The sequence below is a fragment of the Lepisosteus platostomus genome, chromosome 27 (assembly GCF_059453375.1).
Source record: "Lepisosteus platostomus isolate fLepPlt1 chromosome 27, fLepPlt1.hap1, whole genome shotgun sequence".
In the NCBI taxonomy this organism is placed as follows: domain Eukaryota; kingdom Metazoa; phylum Chordata; class Actinopteri; order Semionotiformes; family Lepisosteidae; genus Lepisosteus; species Lepisosteus platostomus.
Window position 1 is genome coordinate 8,436,061 of NC_142637.1, and position 19,027 is coordinate 8,455,087.

The following is a 19,027-nucleotide window of genomic DNA, read 5'->3' on the forward strand; positions in this document are numbered from 1 at the left end:
GCGCTGGACACGGTGTGATTCTTACCTTTGGCAACCCGTCCATATCACCAGAGCCTATTTCAGAAACAGAAGAAGAGTCACTTAGTAAAAACAAACTGCCCACATTACTCAGTCCTGCGTGGTGAAAACAATATCACCCTGCAACTCACAACTGGCCGCCCACTGAAGCCCAGCAGGTGTGAGCCTGGTCAGTACCTGGATGGGAGACCTCCTGGGAAAGCTGAGGCTGCTGCTGGAAGAGGTGTTAGTGGGGCCAGCAGGGGGCGCTCACCCTGTGGTCCATGTGGGTCCTAATGCCCCAGTATAGTGACAGGGACACTATACTGTAAACAGGTGCCGTCCTTTGGATGAGACGTAAAACCGGGGTCTTGACTCTCCGTGGTCATTAAAAATCCCAGGGCGTTTCTCGAAAAGAGTAGGGGTGTTACCCCGGCGTCCTGGCCAAATTTCCCATTGGCCCTTACCAATCATGGCCTCCTGATAATCCCCATCTCTGAACTGACTTCATCACTCTCTGCTCTCCTCCCCACTAATAGCTGATGTGTGGTGAGCGATCTGGCGCACTATAGCTGCCGTCGCATCATCCAGGTGGGGCTGCACACTGGTGGTGTAGAGGGGAGACCCCATTACCTGTAAAGCGCTTTGAGTGGAGTGTCCAGAAAAGCGCTATATAAGTGTAAGCAATTATCATTATTATTATTATTATTAATTATGAGCTGACTGTGATGTTCTCTATCACCACTAGAGGGCGCCAGTGCTACACCCTTGTTACTTTTCTGAACCAGCCTTTCTGCTTCCTACTCGGATTAAGTCATTTCATTTTTCTCAAACCCTGTGCTTCAGTGCCCGTGACCCGAGCTTTACTGCTTACCTAACGATCCGTTCATATGGTGCGGCTCCATCGCGCCCATCCCACCCATCGGACCGTCGGGACCCGGGCCCATCGGGAACTGGAAGAGAGACGATGACGTCACTGGGAGCCGCTCGCCGCTGCGACACACCTAACCAATCGTATCGCGGGGAGCCGCCATACAAGACCGCGGACGGGAAGTACTGCTTTACGCAAAGAGTTGCGGGAGTGTGGCGCAAGCCCGCCCCCCCACAGGCACGCTGTTGGAAGCTTCCTGGCTCCCATCATGAAGTGGCTGGAGGAGACCCTTGGATCAATCGGTGCTGAGCTACCAAACGTTACACGAAGCAACTGCCCTCCACATTGACTGGAGCCCGAGGACACAACTCTTAAAATGGCGCCATGTCCAACGAGGTTTGGGCAAGGTTAGAAATGTTGGCAGGAAGGCGCGCTGCCGTTGGAGCGTGATGTCAGAGCTCCAGTCACATGGCTCATCGCAGACACGCCCCCCCACAGGCCCCGGGACAGGGGTACGCCTCCCGCGGGGATCTCCCAATCTTACCAGCCCAGACGCCTCTGTGGCAGGACACTTACGTTGGGCCTGTTGCCTCCTGGGCCGATGGGGTTCATCATCGTGTAGATGTTTTCACTGGAGTTTGTGGAGTCTGGGGAGACAGGAGGGGGGAGGGGGTGAGAGGATTCTGGGAGATTTCCACGGGCTCCCAGGGCCCCCTGCTCCTGCTGTGCGCGTGTGTGTCTGTGTGGTGGTGGTGGTGGTGGGGGTTACCAAGGCAGCAAGACAATGACAACAAGAGGAAAATATATTTGTTAAGATAAAAAAAGGCAGTGGACAAAATGTGCTTTCCTTCCATGAACACAGAGCTGACCACCGACTGCTCGCCTCTACACTGACCACTCTAACCCACACGGAGCGACTCTCACAGAGCTGATGGACTGTAGTCCTCTACAATGACCACCTCTCTCTTGTAGAGCTGAGCACTGTCCTCAACACTGACTGACTCACTCTCAGAGCTGACCAACAATAGTCTTATCCTCTGACCACATCTCTCATACAGCTGACCACTGTCCTCTACAGTGACTCACTCCCGGAGATGACCAGCTGTTGTCTTATCCATTGACCACACTTCTCACAGAGCTGACGACAATTCTACAGCAATATTGCTTCTTCCAGTAATGCTGAGAACATGTGGGAAGGGGTCTGTTCTCATCCCTTAGTGTAACAGAAAAGCCCACCAGAACTATTCAAAAATAATCACCACTAATGATAACCACTCATTTTAATACACGTTCATTTTTAAAATAACAATAGTTGAAAAGTCTGTTTAAAGAATCACTTCTAAAATCTGCATTTAATATTACAGGTTGAAATAATAAAAACCGAGCATCTTTTCTTAATGTTTTTGTCAATAAGATTTCAAAAAACAGGAATTTAGTGCAACAGGAACTGAAGTTGAGAGTAAGAGTTGTGCAAGGACAAATTAAGGGGACGCACCTCCTGGGCTAGGCATGATGGGTGTTCCTGGTGGACCTCCGCCCCCTGGTGGACCCTGATAGAGAAAAAGAGGGGGTGGGCAAACTTAAGAGAAATCTAGTACATTTTTGCATCCCTCAAAACCCAGAAAGATGACTTTCAGAAGTTAGGCCACTTTTGGTAATAAGCCTGGTGTCCAATACAGTTCCTACTTACCACATAGTTTCCTGGAGAGGATGAGGAGTATGCTATCTGTGGGGAGACAGAAGGCAGACATGTGACAAGTGGGAAAGGCACAAAAGTCAACACGGTGAAAAAAAAAGGAAATTTTAAAGCTGATGGACTTGGGAATGGATACGCTGCCACACGCCAAGCAGGAAGTGATGCGCAGGAAACTTGCCGGGCACTAGAATCTCCCAGAACACTAAACAGAACCCTTAAAGATCAAGGACATAGCTGTCCCCTTTCTCCCCCAGCTATCCAGAAAGCATTTATATTGTACCAACAATATACCACTTCCTTTAACATCTTTAAATGGTTTATTTTCCCTGAAAGCAACCGAAGTTCTGATCCAGAGCAGGTGGACGTACCGAATTTGCGTTTGGATTTGGCCAGGGACCTCTGCCTCCGGGACCCCTGAGGAAAGAGAGGAAGAGACAGTGAGCGACCATCCCCGCGCCCATCAACGGTATGTCTTGTACAGAACACATACTGCAGCCTTTCCTTCCTGCTGTCTGCAAACGTGTGATGTTTGAAAAGAGTAACAGTAACGCTTCAGGGCATTTTAGAAAGAAAAGTCAAAAATTAACGACGGGTCAAAAGTGGAATCTATATGGCAGTGCATTTAAAACTGAGGCACATCTTTACATGAAGGGTGGTTGGAGAGTGGAAGTTTAATTTTTCTTCTTCTTGGGCTTTAGGGCAACAAAGGGTGAACATTTTGAAAGGGGGTGGTGACTTTCTATACCCACTGTATATTGAAGGAAGGACATACATTACACTTTGAAAGACAAACTTGGACATCAGCGTCTGTTTAACTGTTTACTAGATGCGACTGAACAGTACTGCCAATTTCAAAGACCTACACTGAGAGAAACAGGTGGACAAAGGTTTATCAGCTCTCAAATCTGTACTGCTTTAAAGTCTCTGTTTCTTTAACATTCTCTGCCGTTTAAATTCCTTTTTCTTCAACAACATGGCTGGGTTGCTTCAACAACCCAGCCATGTTGTTGAACCTGGCGTCCTTCAGGAAAGGGCTGGATGAGATCCATGGATCCATTAGCTATTAGCTACTAACTGCCCAATGGGCTAGATGGGCTCTTCCCATGTGTAACCCTTCTAATGTTCTTAGCCACTCAGAGCAATTACCTGCCTTGCTGACATCTGAGCGAGCACTATGTGCAACAAGTAATATCCCAGCTCTATTAGTCAATTCGAGGGTCGAACATCATCAACTCCACTATACAACAAGAACAACCATCAGCAACAAAGAAATTGGGACCCACAAAATGTCAGTTTCACATTGAAAAGAGTGCAACTGCAGAGGGGATAAATGATGCCCAAGCAGTTGAGTCCCGTTGCATCTCGGGGCACAGAGGCGTCACCGAGATGCGAGTGGCGCATATCACAGGGGGCCACAAGCATCGACGCTGCAGACCAGAGCCAGATGCAGTTTATGGCTCTCACACAGGAACAGGATCCTCGCATTCTGCACACGACAACCAGCCTTTTTCACGTGTAGCGACTGATCGATCGTTAACAGCCCCACTGACGGCGTCTACAAAACGGGCCATCTTGGGGTGCTGGCTTCCCGGAGACTCACATGTTCATTCCTGGCAGGCCCGGACCACCTAAGGAGTTGGGAGGGGGTCTCATTCCACCACCATAGCTCTGCACAGCACAGGGACAGAAAAAGAAAGGGACCGTTACCGCGACGACCACAGGGGATTTAGGAAAAGACGCAGAGGGACGGATAGGGGCGGCGTGCCATCGAGGAAAAGAAAGGGCCAGCATTCCCGAGCTGTACAGCGATCCCTTTCCCGAGTCCGATACCAGGCACAGCTGGAGCCTGGAGCTGCTCCCGGGAGAGCAGGAAAAACACATTTCGTATCAAAGCTACGCGAGGTTCTAATTTGCTCCAAAGGAGGCTTAAAGCTCCAGCTCCTGGTGGGGGTCCCTGAAATGGAAATTTCAGTGTCAGCTCCTGCAAGGGACGGGAAATTCACGTACCGCGCTCAAGCCGTTAAGATATTAACCCGCATCTGTCCGAACCCACCCGCACACAGAAACAGGGGCTCAGCAGCGAACCTGGGCTTGACGGTGGCTTCGCTGCTACAGCAGAACCCTGAAACGGATCAAGCTGCTGGGAAACGGGACGGCTGATGGTGCCTCCCGAGCGCCGAGACGCGGAGGACGGCGCGCGCGCTGCCGGGAGATGGCACCCCCCCGCCCGGCTCAGGGGGACTTCTGCTCAGCAGCCAATTGCACGTGCAGAACAGATGCTGCAGCAGCTGCCGGCCCGCGGGCTGCCAAGTTTCGGACGGAGAAGAGAGGAGAGTAACAGACCACTCTTCCCGAAAGCGAAACAGGCAGGGCACGATCTCGGCTCGACTCGTACCGGGGGGGGTAGGTAAAGTCAGAGCACGTGAAAGCAAACTCAGCTCTGCACTCTCCCCACTGGACTGCAGTTCAGCGTGCCAAATGAGAGACGTCACTTTCAACATCACTGGAGTCTGTGCCCACTTCCTGTCTCCTATACATGCCTCTGCGGAGACTTAACAGCAACCCCCCCCTTGGTTATATAGCACCTTTCATCCCAGGGAACTTAAAAAAACAGCAGTGGACCCACTTCATCCCCCACTATAGAACCCCCCCCCAACTCCGTACACAGATCGGGGGCAGGAGAAACTGCTGCACCAGCTGAAATGAGGGAGGACCGTTAGGCCCAGAGCGGGATTTTGCTGGGACACCCTGGAGCTTACACCCCTACCCTTCCAAAGAGTTCCACGGCCTCTAGAACTCTCCAAGTAGTCAGGACCTGGGTTTAACGTCTCGTCAAAAGCATGCTGGCGTCCCAGGAGGCACGGCTCCAGCTCAATCCTTCGGGGTGCCACTCGGTCCGCTATGAAATGCGGCGAGGTGCTTACAAACCACATGGGCGAGATCAGAGACCCTGGAGTGCAGATTCGAACCCGGGACACAGCGCGCATGAGGGACTCATGGCAAGTGGCTCTGCTGGGAGGCTCCTGCAGGGTCGGGCTCTCCTGCTTTGCTCCGGACCCTGCAGCTCGTGCGACTAACGTAGAGCATTCAGGGAGGAAGGGGCTATGAGGGGACCCCCCACACACACACACCCCCTCAGGACCAGACGGGGTTCGAGTCCCAGAGTGGGCCAGGACACACGGAGAGAGGCAGGGAGCGGCGCGCTCTCCCAGGGCCTCGTTTCCGGTTTGTGACATCAGGCGTCGAGAGTCCTGATCGTCCAGAGAGCAAAATCCTCACCCGCCTGCTCCAGTCCCTCGTATGACACAATGGGTGGCAGTAAAGGGGTTAATAAGCCATGCTCCTTTGGGGGAGGGGACGGGGGGGGCAACAGTCAGCCGTCCTTACCTGTGGGCCCATGCCAGCCATCCCTCGGGGCGGATTCATCCTCATGGGGCCGCCCATGTTCGGATGGCCTGGGAAAAAACGAGACAGGCCTTGAGAGACCACCTGCGACAGCCCCTCGATCCCCACCCCCCACCCCCCACTCCCTCCCCGAGTCTCCAGAACCTCCTGCTGCCCTTCAGAACCCAGCCCGGGCCTTACCCTGGGGTCTCGTGGGGTCCAGGCTGTTGGGCAGGAGTGGCTGTGATCCTGGAACGCCCACAGGTGGCTGCAGGAGACAAGAAGACCACAAAACCACCATTGTTAAGGGCCTGAGGCCACGACCACACCGCCCCCCTGCTGTTCGGCTCAGCGGTGCTCCAGGTTCCTCCACTCACACCAACGCTTCAAGGATTGTGGACGCACAGGAGCTGTGACCCTAAACCACAGAGCTCCAGACCGAGACGGGCGAGGAAGGCGAGAGGTTCTCTCGTGCGACTGGGGCTCAACCGAGGAGCTGCCACTGAGGGCTCGAACCGGGACGGCCCGGCTGAGGATGAGGTCGCCGGCGGGGCGCAGTACCTGATTTGGCATTCGGAGCGAGGGGCGGGGTCCGCCGGGGTACCGTGGCGACATGAAGGGCTGTAACGAGAGAGAGAGAGACAGAGAAGATTGAGCACGTCCCTTGACCTTTGACCCCTGACCCTCGGCCCTAGTGTGAGCTTTGTCAGAGGGCTTTCCGACTGTTCCGCCTCTGCGTGGGAAAAAAAACAAACAGGAGTTAAAACATGTAACCACTCACACAGGCACTCACACTCACGGGAACTGACCACAGGCACACGTGAGCGAGAAAGCCCCTCTTGTTGAATAACACGCCTCTCCAGGTCAGAGGTCAAAGGTCATTCGCAAACATGACGCCGTTGCCCACGATAAAACTCGAGGGAAGAAACGGCTCGGTTCCTTGTGGAAGGGCGCGTGGGGAAACGTGGACGCGACCCAGCCGAGTCCAGATCTGCGCGCCGGCTGGGGACTGGCAGATGTGCCTGCCTGCTTGAGCCCCTCTACAGAGGCAGGTGCTGCATCATTACTGGAATATTGACCCGCGCCCTGCCTGTGGACCGGCTGCCCCTGCGAGACCCACCTCTGCAGCTGCCAGCCCGGCTGAAAGAACTGAATTATTAATCTCGTGTCTGGGCTCGTCATCACTTAACCAGCAAAGAGAGAGGGGGTGAAAGGAAGCTGCAAATGAGCAGACAGCCTGAGCAGGTTAAGAGAAGATCAGCTGTAGCCTAGAGCTCCTTCCACAGCAACAGGGATTCAACTCCACGCTGCAAGAAGCACCTACCGCCCCACCAGCACCCCAATCCGCAGGTGAGCTCACACACCTGGTCAGAGGTAACACTGGCAAATACATTCAGATACATGATGTTCACTTTGTGTTATTAATCAGACTACAGGTATCTTTATTCAAGTCGTTACCATACTAGGACTGTGGTTAAGATTGGTATGACTGGCAAGACTGATACAGCTGGCGTGCAAAATAGCATGTGGCCCCTCTGTACACATACATAATGTGTATGAAACCTGCATATAACCTGCAATAATGCGCATATTTTGGACACCTGGAAAGCTCAGAGGAAACATTCACAAAGGATCCCGTGAAATTTCTAAATCTGAGCCCCGATATTTTTTATGTTCTTACAGATTTATATTACAGACTGCTTTGCATCCATGTAAAAGTAGCTAAAACCTTGTGTATGCTAACAGTTCTTGAGCTGTACTCAATACACTTAATTAACATTTCAACATTGTTCACTAATTGTCATATGGCCTCACATTCATTCTCCTGCTTAGCATTGCCTATTTGAATGAAAGAATGAAGGTTCAGTGATCATCTTCGTTAACTAATTATCTGGGTGACAATTTATCAATACAGGAGTCTGAAAAGTCAGACCAGGTTCCTCAAAACCGTGGATTAAACAGGAACCAAAGTTTTTGAGGCCCTGTCCTATGGGGACAGGTATTCCAGTGACACTCTGGTGCAAAGCATACAGATAAACAGACCGTAACGACACCCTGGAAACAATGACACCTCTGCCAACTGAAGTGCTGCTCTCCAGACTTCAAAACCATGGCTGAGTGCAACTGATCTGGCTACACAAAGCCTACAGCGAATACCGTGGTCTGAACTGTCACTGATCTTCAACTACTGCCCCCAAAACTGAAACAAAAAACTATTTTCAAAGGCTTAATCATTATTACTGTTCTCCCATGGTCTCCCCCCATCAAGGAACTTCTCACAGAAGGGGATACTAGCTCTGGGGAGCTGGGGGACGGTCCGATTGTTAAGCCAGATGACCCGGATGAGTTAAGTGGACGGTCCACTTGTTTAACTGGTCACAGTGAAATTGCTCCAGGTCTTTAGAAACTGCTGGACTGGTACTGCCCCGGTGTCGAGCTCGGGACCCACCATGCCTGGAGCGATGGTGCCATGTTCAAGACTGGGCCAGTCTGGGGGCGGGGTCAGACCCGAGCTGGGTGACGCTGTGAGCCAGTCTGGGGGCGGGGTCAGATCCCATCTGGGCGGCGCCGTGAGCCAGTCTGGGGGCGGGGTCAGACCCCAGCTGGGCGGTGCCGTGAGCCAGTCTGGGGGCGGGGTCAGACCCCAGCTGTGAAGGTCTTGCCAGGCCAGAGCAGTGTACACACCGTCCCTGAAGATGGTGTGAGCTGTGTTTTATGAAGCAGAGGTCTCACTCCAGTCAGGATAACAACAGTGTATTATAAGGATAGGTCTGCCCTTCTGCTGCTGATCCTATGGGGGCTTTAACTGCTTAATTGACCGTCAACTATCTAATTGACCTAGAGGTTAAAGTTCAAGAATCAGGGTTTGCAGCCAAACAAAGAGGCAAGGCTGTCTTACTCCATATATAAGCTGCAGGTCAAACAAAGGCCTTTTTTCATTAACCTTTTCACATTCACAAAGTTCAAAGGTCACAAAAATATAAACGTCAAAAATAAAATGCTCTCATTTAGTCAGTAAGAAAGACATTATGGTAACAAGGAGACATTAGCAGACAAACATGCAATTTATCATTGGAGGGTTTTAAGTTTTAAAGGTTTAAAGTTTCTTATACATTTATTGCTCTTGTAGTACACATACACATTATGAAACTGCTATTTGCTAATTGCATCAAATTGCTAATTGCTGCACCTGAACTATAGTGATTTTTCAAGTTCAGGTTTCAAGTGTGTTGGGTTTCCCTGCAGCACTACCTGGCATAAGCTGGCACAGCATCTGCAAAGATGGGCCATGTCGATGGCCAGTGATGGGGTCAAAGTCAACTGCTCTCGCTCTCAACATGAATCCGTCAATTTCAAGACCTCTTCTGCCCCGAATGACCTCACGGATTCCTCACAAGTCCAGGCCCCTCTCTCCCCATCCCACCCCCCCTGACCTGCCGGGGCCGCCGGGGCAGAACGGCTGCACCGCACGCGAGGCACGCCGGCCTGCAAGGCGCTATATTAACGCAGGGAATGAAACGCCTAGGCCCTCTCCCTGTGCACGCAGTGCTCACTGGCCTTACCTGGCTGTGAGGTCCCATCATGGGGTTGCTGGGGTTGTGTGGGGGTGGCTGTGCGTGGGGTGACGGCTGGGAGCCGGGAGGTCCCTTTAAGAGAGAAGAGGGAGATGAGAGAGACAGTGGTGGCCTGTGCAGAGAAGCCCCTGAGCTGCCGAAGGAGAGGGGAGACCCCACTCCGACTGACCGGAATCTCATTTGGATCTGGATGCGTTTTGGATCCGTTCGGGTTACCGTGTGGACCACGGGTTTTTTTTTAATGTGTGAAACGCCTTTTGCTCTTGAGCAAAATGCTGCTTCCAACGGTTCTGTCTGCCGCCCGGAAGCGTGAAAGTCCCAAGCCTGCACATCTCATGGGAGAGAAAGCAAGAAAATTCCCAACCGCGGCTTATAAATGAAACGCAGGGATTTCATCCATGTGTCACTAGCAGACAGAAATAAAAACAAAAACAAAAAGGGGAAAAAAAACAGGACCCGTTATCTCCTGCACGGTGCCAGAGATGAGGGTGGCCCAGGCTCACCTGAGACCCAAATGCACCGCCCTTCCTCCGCCCCCCCCAGTGCAGAGAGAGCGCCAGGCTGCAGCCGCCTGAGACGAGCCCCGTCGGTAACTCTGCATTTACTTAATAACAGCCTCTCCTCCATTCTGCGCCATCGGGACCGAACACAGAACACAGGACAGCAATCGGCCGTGGGGCTCCCCTCAGAGTGACGAGACCGGCGGCGATGTTGGATCAGTGCTTAACGAACCAATTAGTCAAATCGTTATCTATCCAGGTAAGGAGACAACGGCTTGGCACCGCTGCGCGGAAAACCCATCAGCGGCCCTGCCTGCAACGCTGAGTAGTGCCACGTAATATTCTGGAAGGGGCAGAGGGAAAGCTGGGATATTGGTGGGGTGGGGGGTGTGGGTGCAGACAGGGTTGGAGGCAAGGAATGACAGCGACCTGTAATACTGCAACAGGGCCACTAGAGGGCAGTGCAGCCCTACGAATTAAGAAGCGAGTTGGCGCACAAAGAACCGAAGAAAAACAGCAGGCGATGAATGCACTGGTGTGGATCACGGCACAACAGCTCACTTCTGCACGCGCTGTTCAAGCTATCATAGCCCCACACTGGCAAATAGCACAGACTCGAGAAATTCTGCTGCTGGTGATTCTGCCATACACCGAAACCACAGGCAGAGAAAGCACGGTTACAGAATTTGTCTACACTCATGTTAATTGACACTGAAAAGTGCAGTAACTTTGTAGCATCTGTGTTTGCCCAGTTCTCCTGATCCCTCAAAACTGACTCATGGATCACGGGTGTCAGACTAATACCTGTGAATTCAACAGCCCCTGGACAGCATCTGTGCTGGAGAAATATCGCCCAGTGTCAAACACAAGTGGATTCTGTCCTTCCATTGCGAGATCAGACAACAAGACCGGTTTCAGAAGCCACAGAGATACAAGAGACATACTGGACACCAGGGAAGCTGGTCTCGCCTGCTGGCGATCTCTCACTATGGTTGCCACTACTGCATTAACATCAAGCTGCTGGTCTTCAAGGTCACTGAAAAGCCTGGACAGACTCAGCCCGCAGCAGGAAAGCACAAGAGAAAGGCAGGGCTGCGGGCCGGAGCCCAGTCCCTCACTGACTTTCGACCTGCGACCTCTACCTTGACCTCCAGTGTGGGTAACCCCCTCTCTCCAGCTCAGGTGCACACTTCCTCACCTGACTAGAGCCCCCAAAATGCAGCACCCACCACCGAGACCCCACAGACTCCCCGTCCTTGACCACCCAGGCTCCGGACTGAACAGAAAATCCCGGGCGAAGGGCAGAGAGCGAGAGGGCTCAGCGGGATGGCATGGTGCCCCCAGAAAACACTTCCTGCCTCAGCTCTTCCTCTCCCTGCAGTGCCCCCTGGAGCTCTGGAGCAGGCTGCGCATCGGGGCAAGACTGACTCGGGGTATTCCCCATTTCTTCATCCTCCTCCTCCTCCATCTCTTCCCTGCCTCCCACAAACTCACCCAGCGCCTCCCTCGTGTGAGCTGGCATTCCTTCACCACTGTACTCCCCCTGAGAGGAAACTCCCCCCCCCAAGCTTAACCCCAGCAGGTGGGAGCTTTCAGGTGAGGCAGGGGGGGGGTGCCTGCCTCAGGTCCTCTCGGGTCCTGCCCTGCGTCACGCAGAGCCACTTTCTCAAACGCCCTTTGCCCTCGTCTGGCTCAGAACCAGCCCTTTTTAAAAAGCCAAACGGCTTCTACGGCGCTGGCGCCTCACTGCATGCTCCAGGGTACCAGCCACGGGGAGTCTGGACAGCACAAGGTGACCCTTCCCTCCCCTGTCAAGAGATTGATTTATTGCTTTCTGCCAACACCCCAGTCTCTGCTAGGAGGGGGGGGTTCAGTGATGCTACATCAGCTCAGCCAGGGTCAGCAAACGCCAACAAAAAACCCACAGGCCCCAAGACGAACAGGGCCGGAGCACCTCCGACTGCCTCACAGGACTGGTGCACCGCTGGCACCTTCTGCCCACACCCCTGCCCTCCTGCCTGGGCCTGCAGGTCTCCTGCCTGCACAGGGGTGGCACCACTCGGGAAAGACGGGTAGGTTTTGATTAGCTCAGTATTAAGCCAGGAACGGCCGCCGGAGGGTCATGAGATCTACACGATGACATTCTGAATTTCAACCCCCCCCAAGCCTGGGGACCCCCAGGACCAGAGATGGCCATCCCTGGCTAACAGGGCCCAATCGTAAACCCCCGTCGTGGCCAGGAGCTGGGGATGCTGCCTGGGCCAATGTAGTGACCCTTGACCTCACCTGCTGATTGGACAGGGGCGTGTATTCAGGAGGGGGGCTGGAGAAAGGGGGTTAGCGCAGGAGGAGAAGTGTGGGCTGACAGAACCAGCGCACCAATCTCCAATCACACCCAGCCCAAAATCAGGAGGGTCACCTGCTGAACAGAACAGCTCAATTTAAGTGGGGGGGGAGAGCCGGACCGCCAGAGCACGGACGTGCCCGGCTCGGGTGGTGCCACAGACCGCTGCAGCTGGGGACAAGTGCGGCAGCCTCGCTCAGGAACACAGGCGCTATTTATGGAAGGCAATCTCGCTCACACAACCACACACACACGCACACACACACACAGCCTCCGATCACTGCTCGCTCTCAGCTGCTAATCATAAATCATTAACATTCATGCAGGCCCGTGGACAGAGCCAGCCTGCAGCTCCGGGGATGACACGCAGGGGTTATTATCCTGGTAGTGATGACGAGGATAACAACAAAAAAAACGAAAAGAGGAAGAAAAAAAAACCCCGAACAATACGACTGGTCACCAAGAGACGCCAAGATCTTCTGCCCCAAAAATATCCGGGAATGAAGGGTTGTGTGCCACGCTCCCCTGCTGTCGAGAGAGGTCTGTCCCAGGTCCTTTGCCCCTCTCAGGCTGGACTGCTCCTCACTGCCCCCTGGACCTCCACTCGCATTCCCACAGTTCGGCACTAGGGGGCGCCACAGCCCCCTCATCAGTCCCAGCACACTCTCACCACCCTCCTGCACCGCCTGTCCGGGAACGTTTTGCCTTCTGCTGCCGGTGCTGCTCCAGCAGCCCGAGGCTGGGATCGTGGGAGTTGGGATATTTTGATGTACTCAGCTGCTCGGCGGGCGCCCCCTAGTGTCCGCGCCAAGCCGCGCCAGGGTGACGCATCACAGCGAGGCTCATGTGCCAACTCCCCCCACCCCTGTACCCAGAGCAGGCCTGGCGCGTCTACAGGAAGACACAGAGGCTGCAGAGAGAGAGAGACAGGAAGGGAGACGAAGATGGGAGGGGGGGGGGCCTTACTTGAAAGAAGCTGGGGGGCATGGGTCCGCCGGGCATGCCGTCGCTGGGGGGCATGTTGCCCATTACTGGACTGGGGGCAGCTGCGGCACTCTGAAAGACAGACACAAACGCCAGTTAATGAAAACGCCCTGCTGGCCGAGTTCAGGCTCAAGAGGTTCAGGGGCTCTGGTCTCCTGAAAGCGTCCTGCAGCATCCGGAGCTGGGATGATGGCCTGCTGCATCACGATGAACCCACACCGCAGTTTGGGGCAACACCTGGCAGGCCGACGGGCTTTGGGCTGGCTCAGGGGAAAGGTCAGGGTGGGTGGGGACTGCTCTCCAATAGACACACATCACTGAAGCTCTGCCAGCTGCACACCCAGGGCACCACAGCTGTCGGACACACCACCCCTGCCACTCTCTGCCCAGCGGTGCCTTCCGCCGAATGAACCGCCAGACCCAGGCGGTGCCGGGCAGGCGGATGAAGAGTCCCGAAGCACACTAAAACAGGGGTCCCAAGGGGAGCACTCATCAGGCACACAAGAGGACGACACCCCCAAAACACTGCCGCACCCCGCTGCGAGCACAGCCTCGCTTCCAGCAAAATCCCGAGCCACCGGCCCCGCGACACATTCAGGCTTCTCCAACGCCGCCGCGCCTGTGCTGTCTTGAGAGGACGCGTCGTGAAAGGCGCTATATAACAATTATCGCTCCCGCGGGTCTTGAAACCTGTTCTCTGGTCTGAACCACAGGCTCAGGCACGTGGCAAGGGTGTGACCCACCCCTCTGGGGAATTATGCCCCCAAATCAGAAGCCCCCTTTAATCTCTAAGCCGGAGGAGCAGGGTGACGGTGTGAGAGTCCGGCAGCAGGCTGTGTTGGGGGACCAGGAAGCTGACCCCTGAGGTCTCCCTCTGTTGGGGGTCCCTCTGCTTGGTGTTGTTCCGTCATGCCGGTAACCAGGGCAACAACCGGACAAACTGGACCCTCAGCCGAGCAGCGCAAAGACCACGCCACTAGATCCACAGCTGCCAAGAGCCCAGTGCGCCCAGGACCTGCCCGTCTTCACTGGGCGTCAGCCCGAAAGAGAAGGCAACACAACCCTCCCCCCCTCTCCCGTAACACAATCCCAAATCATCACCACAATGCAAACAGCGCAGCCGACCTCTGACCCCAGCCGGGCTCAGACAAAGTCCGACCCCGGTGACCCCCGTCGGTCTCTGGGGGTCAGGGGCCGAGGCTGGGGAGGCGTGGCTAAGCTACTCCTTCTGTGTGGCCCCCCCAGAGCACGCACCATTGTCACTCGATACTGGGCAGGACCTCCTTCTCACACCCCTTTCTTACTTTTACTACTCTGTACCCCCCTGGAAGCCAACTCCACACGGGGTGAAAGCAGACGCAGAACAAATAGATCAACCACTTTTACATTTCTAAGAAGACACCACCTGGTTTATAGGAACTAATGTGCCCCGTTCTCCATCTTTGTATTTGTGAAGACATCTTCTCACTCTCCTGGAGAGTGTGAGCGCAGTGTTACCTGCACACACACAGACACACCGCAGATGACAGGTTGGCTCTCATTCAGCTCCTAGTTGCTAACATCTGAGAGAACAACAGGCCTGCGGGCAGTTCACAGGCCTCGAGCCCAGGGCTGACAGGGGAGAGGGAGACAAAGAGCCCCACTGCAGAGTTAGCTAAACCTCCCTTGCTCGCTCGCTCGCATGCCGCAGGTTAACGGCCTTCACCAGCTCCCAGCAGTCTTGCTTGGCGTCTGCAGAGTAACACGAAAGAAGCCCTGTTTTACAGCACGATGAGGAGCAAAAACACTCTTCCAGATCTCGGAGCAAAAGGTTTGCAGCAGACGAAACGCTTCTCCTACAGCAGCTGCTCCTGGAGGGCCAGTGTATCTCAAGGGTTTTATTCCCACTCAGGTTCAATGACCTAAAGCAGCTGGTTATTGACCAGCTTAATTGGGCCAACTGAACAGCTCCTCCCAGGTCTTCAGGTGCTGCTGCTTTAAAGAGGCCTGGGGGACACAACAGCCTTCCAGGGCCAGGACTGGACACCCTGACCCCTCCAGGAAAAGGACTGGACACCCTGTAGACACCCTGACTCCTCCAGGACCAGGACTGGACACGCTGCGGACACACTGTCCCCTCCAGGACCAGGACTGGACACCCTGTAGACACCCTGACCCCTCCAGGTCAGGACTGGACACCCTGACCCCTCCAGGACCAGGACTGGACACCCTGTAGACACACTGTCCCCTCCAGGGCCAGGACTGGACACCCTGCGGACACACTGTCCCCTCCAGGGCCAGGACTGGACACCCAGGGGACACACTGACCCCTCCAGGGCCAGGACTGGACACCCGGCGGACACACTGACCCCTCCAGGGCCAGGACTGGACAACCCTGCCCTACAATCTTAAGCTCTGCATGACCTCTTCTCTTGTTGCATCTGATCTCTTAATGACCTAGGTGAACAATCATTTTAATCAGACCCCTGCAGGACTGTAAAGCCCCAGTGTATTAGGCCACATCTGTAACCAGAACCGAAATTGCACAACCAGCATCTCCCAGGATCCCAGGCAGTCATCCCAAAACCCCTCCCAGATTATTCTCACTCCGCTACATTAATTGAAGGCACCCATGCCCTAGGTATTTAGGAGTATCAGTGCACTAATTGCTCATCACCTCAGCCCACAGGTCATTACTTGATTACCTGGCAGCAGCTGGCAAACAGAGCTACAGAGCCCTTTATACACACACACCCAAGCCTGTCTGAGTTCTTCGAAAATCTGAACTGATAACCTTTGAAACTGTCTTGTCTAAAACCCAGTAAAGTTCCATTTGGAAAGTGTGCCTGGGGAAATGACAACAGCCCCCGCACGGTGCCACAGCCTGTTTCTGCCAGCAGGTGGCAGTGTGGGGTTGCTCCGGCACGTGACAGCGCCGCTCGGACACTGGCCTGCGGTCATCTAGAGATGGACCAGCAGCCCGGCAAGCGCCCGCGGCACACGGCTCTTTTCAACCGCGTGGGAGAAACTGCCCGATGGGCAAGACAGCAAGTTGGGCCTGGTCACAAGCCCCCCTGCCCCCCCCGACTCGCACGCAGAGGCAAACTGTCTCAACGTCGCGACAGGCAGCTAAAGATAACCGCAACAGCATCGCAAACAATACAGGCAGCAGCAGCTGTTCGGGAGGGCTCTGCAGGAAGCTGGACGGGCCGGACCAGCGCGGCGCACAGCGGGGTCCTCCTCCAGCGAAGACCCCTCGTCTCCGCCGCGCTCTTCAGCGGGCATCTGTCTGATCGGCGACACGGTTGTTCTTTCAGGGGTTTTTTTTTTTCCCCTCTTTCTGCCAAATCCACCCCCCCTGGCCTGGCCCCCTGCACAAACAGAGCTCTGGCTACTGCTCTATTGTATTGAGGTTATCAAGTGATTAAAAATTGAGAAGTTTTGCCGGAGCCTGGGGGAGACAGCCGGCTGGGATGAAGCAGGGGGGGGGGGGGGTTTGGTTCGGCCGCGGCGCGCGGGCAGGTAAGCAGGCCCCCCATTCTCGCCGTTGCCACAGCAACCCCGGCCTCGGCTCCCTCTCCGGCGCCCATTAACAGCCCCCAGGCCCGTCAATCACGCTGCAGCTCTCGGAGAAAAGCCGCGCAGGCCGGGTCTTAAAGGAGCCCGCGGCTTTCCGCCATCCTGCCTCTCTTTCCAAACGCTGGCCTTGCTTCTCGCTCCCCCCCCCCACTACAACAGTGCAGCCCCCCTCAAGGCGACGCTGTGTTTATACAGGCTGCACCTCCGCGCTGGGCGATCTGCGAGCAGGACGGCCAGCTGCTTCCTTAATTAGCAGATCGACCTGCGCGCGGGTGCGGCGGGGGGTTATTAATCTGGTGGGGGGGGGGGGACGCCACAGCCCACGAGTCGCCGACGTAGGGGGGGGTCATCGAGCGCCTCCCAGACCAAAATGTCTCGTCTGCAGCCCTTCCTCCGCTCAGCCCCGGGAGAGCGACCCGAGCCCACCCAGCACGCCGGACCCTCGCATCTGGGAGCCCGAGAGCCGAGGGTTCGGCCAGCAGGGTCAAGGACCGGGCCGCAGGTCTCGCGAAGCCGGCTCCTTACGATCCCTCCCGTGACACTGTCGGAGGAATCCGATTGGTCCTCCGCCTGGCGACCGGGTCAAGCGGGCCGGGGCTGTCGTTTCCTTCGGAACCGGCCCGGTGTTTGAAGACACTTGCCGTGGGGGGGCGGGGGGGCTCTGCTCGGAGGAGCCAGCGGCCTCCGGGTGGTCAAGTCTACACCACACTCACCACATGCCTCTTCGCCTTTGTGCTCGGCCCTGTGTCCCTCGCGTGTCCAAGGCTGTGGACAGCACTGACAACGCAGGCCAACAGGACTCTGCCCTCCACGGGCCGCAGCAGTGTGGCTGGCCGGGCCCGTAAGGGCTCCAAGCCCATCTCCTAGGCCTGGGGCTGCAATCCTGCCACCCCGGCCCCAGTAACCTGGCACTCCACAGACAGGGCGGCGCCACCACCCTCAGCCCTGCTAGGTCTCTGAACCCTTGTGATCAACAGCCCGGCGTGTTGTGGGAACCACCTGCTTTTCCTCCAGCAGTCAGTCAGGTAAATTAATTAACGAGTAAAGCAATCTGGCAGGGGAACGCCTCCCCTTCCCCCTCCCACAGCAGGGCCGAGGGACCGGGCATGGTGCCCGCTACGAGCCCCGGGAGCCGGGAAGGCACAAGAGGAGGGTGAGAGAACATGGCCGGAGGAGGTCCTCTCCCTGGATGCCCCACAGAGACGCCCCACTAGCCCAGAAGGCTGGGATCCCTTGGGAGCCCAAGCACTGGCTCGATCCCTTGACAACGCTGCGGACTGCCCCAGCGACACCTGCTTTCCACGAGCCACACTTCCCAGGTGGCGCCCTCCTCAGGCGGGGAGGGTTAAAGATCAGGAAACGCTTGCTGGTGCCCGATCACGCACAGCCCCCTGGGAGTCCTGAGGCTCGAGTCTCACGGTTGGTTCCAAATCAAGTCTGCTGGGCTCCTTCCGAGGATCATGATACGTGAACCCACTGTCCTCGTCGACTTCTCAAAGACTGAAAACATTTTGCTTGTGTTGCTTTATGCTGTCAAGAGTGGGACAGTCCTTGGAGCCCAGTATCGTCTGCAGCAACAGCTGACCGTGTGGACAACGTGTCCAGGCCCTCTGGTCTGGCCTGGCATAGCTTTTTTGTTTGAAATACAGGGACCAAAACTCTGTTTAATGTTCTAAACGGTCTCACGTCAGGCTCCTGTCCCCCTGCCCCCCCTCCCCCAGCTGTCAGCTGTGTTGACCAGGCCAGTGTCGTTAATGACTACTAACAAGGATCCATAGCCTGTGGCTTTGTCCCCCCACTTAGCAAGATGTTGTCCCCCCCCCCGCCATGAAATTCTCCCTCTACTTGCTAATTACTGTAAGAGCGACACACCCCCTCAGCTTGAGCCCAGGCTCGTTAGTGCTGTTTAACCACTCGAGAGGAGAGAGGTTCGTACAAAAGTCGGTCACCTCCCAATCGAAAAGCACAACTGTCAGGAGCGCGGGCACTGCGGCCATAGCGGCGCGGCTAACTGGAGGTAATTAATGCCATTAATTACTAAAAAGAGAGGGGGGGGGAACGGAGTCAGGAGGAGAAAAATGACCGTGGAGCTGTATAGAATCGGGTTCAGGCGAAAGG

The 19,027-nt window shown here is 55.4% G+C and overlaps 1 protein-coding gene across 7 annotated transcripts in view; it reads right to left on the minus strand.

Moving 5' to 3' along the window:
• ssbp4 (single stranded DNA binding protein 4) overlaps positions 1-19,027 on the minus strand; it is a 71,664-nt gene that overhangs the window by 14,602 nt on the left and 38,035 nt on the right. For 4 of the 7 annotated variants that reach the window (XM_088621933.1, XM_088621934.1, XM_088621936.1 and 1 more), the window contains exons 5-16: positions 13,334-13,423; positions 9,512-9,595; positions 6,510-6,569; positions 6,150-6,216; positions 5,952-6,019; positions 4,165-4,232; positions 2,933-2,978; positions 2,559-2,594; positions 2,364-2,418; positions 1,445-1,515; positions 872-950; positions 26-54 (exon numbers count right to left, since the gene is read on the minus strand). In XM_088621933.1, the coding sequence (XP_088478059.1) occupies positions 26-54; positions 872-950; positions 1,445-1,515; positions 2,364-2,418; positions 2,559-2,594; positions 2,933-2,978; positions 4,165-4,232; positions 5,952-6,019; positions 6,150-6,216; positions 6,510-6,569; positions 9,512-9,595; positions 13,334-13,423 (753 nt within the window). The remainder of the gene's footprint in view (positions 1-25; positions 55-871; positions 951-1,444; positions 1,516-2,363; positions 2,419-2,558; positions 2,595-2,932; positions 2,979-4,164; positions 4,233-5,951; positions 6,020-6,149; positions 6,217-6,509; positions 6,570-9,511; positions 9,596-13,333; positions 13,424-19,027) is intronic. The other 3 variants (XM_088621937.1, XM_088621940.1, XM_088621939.1) reach the window with 2 other exon arrangements.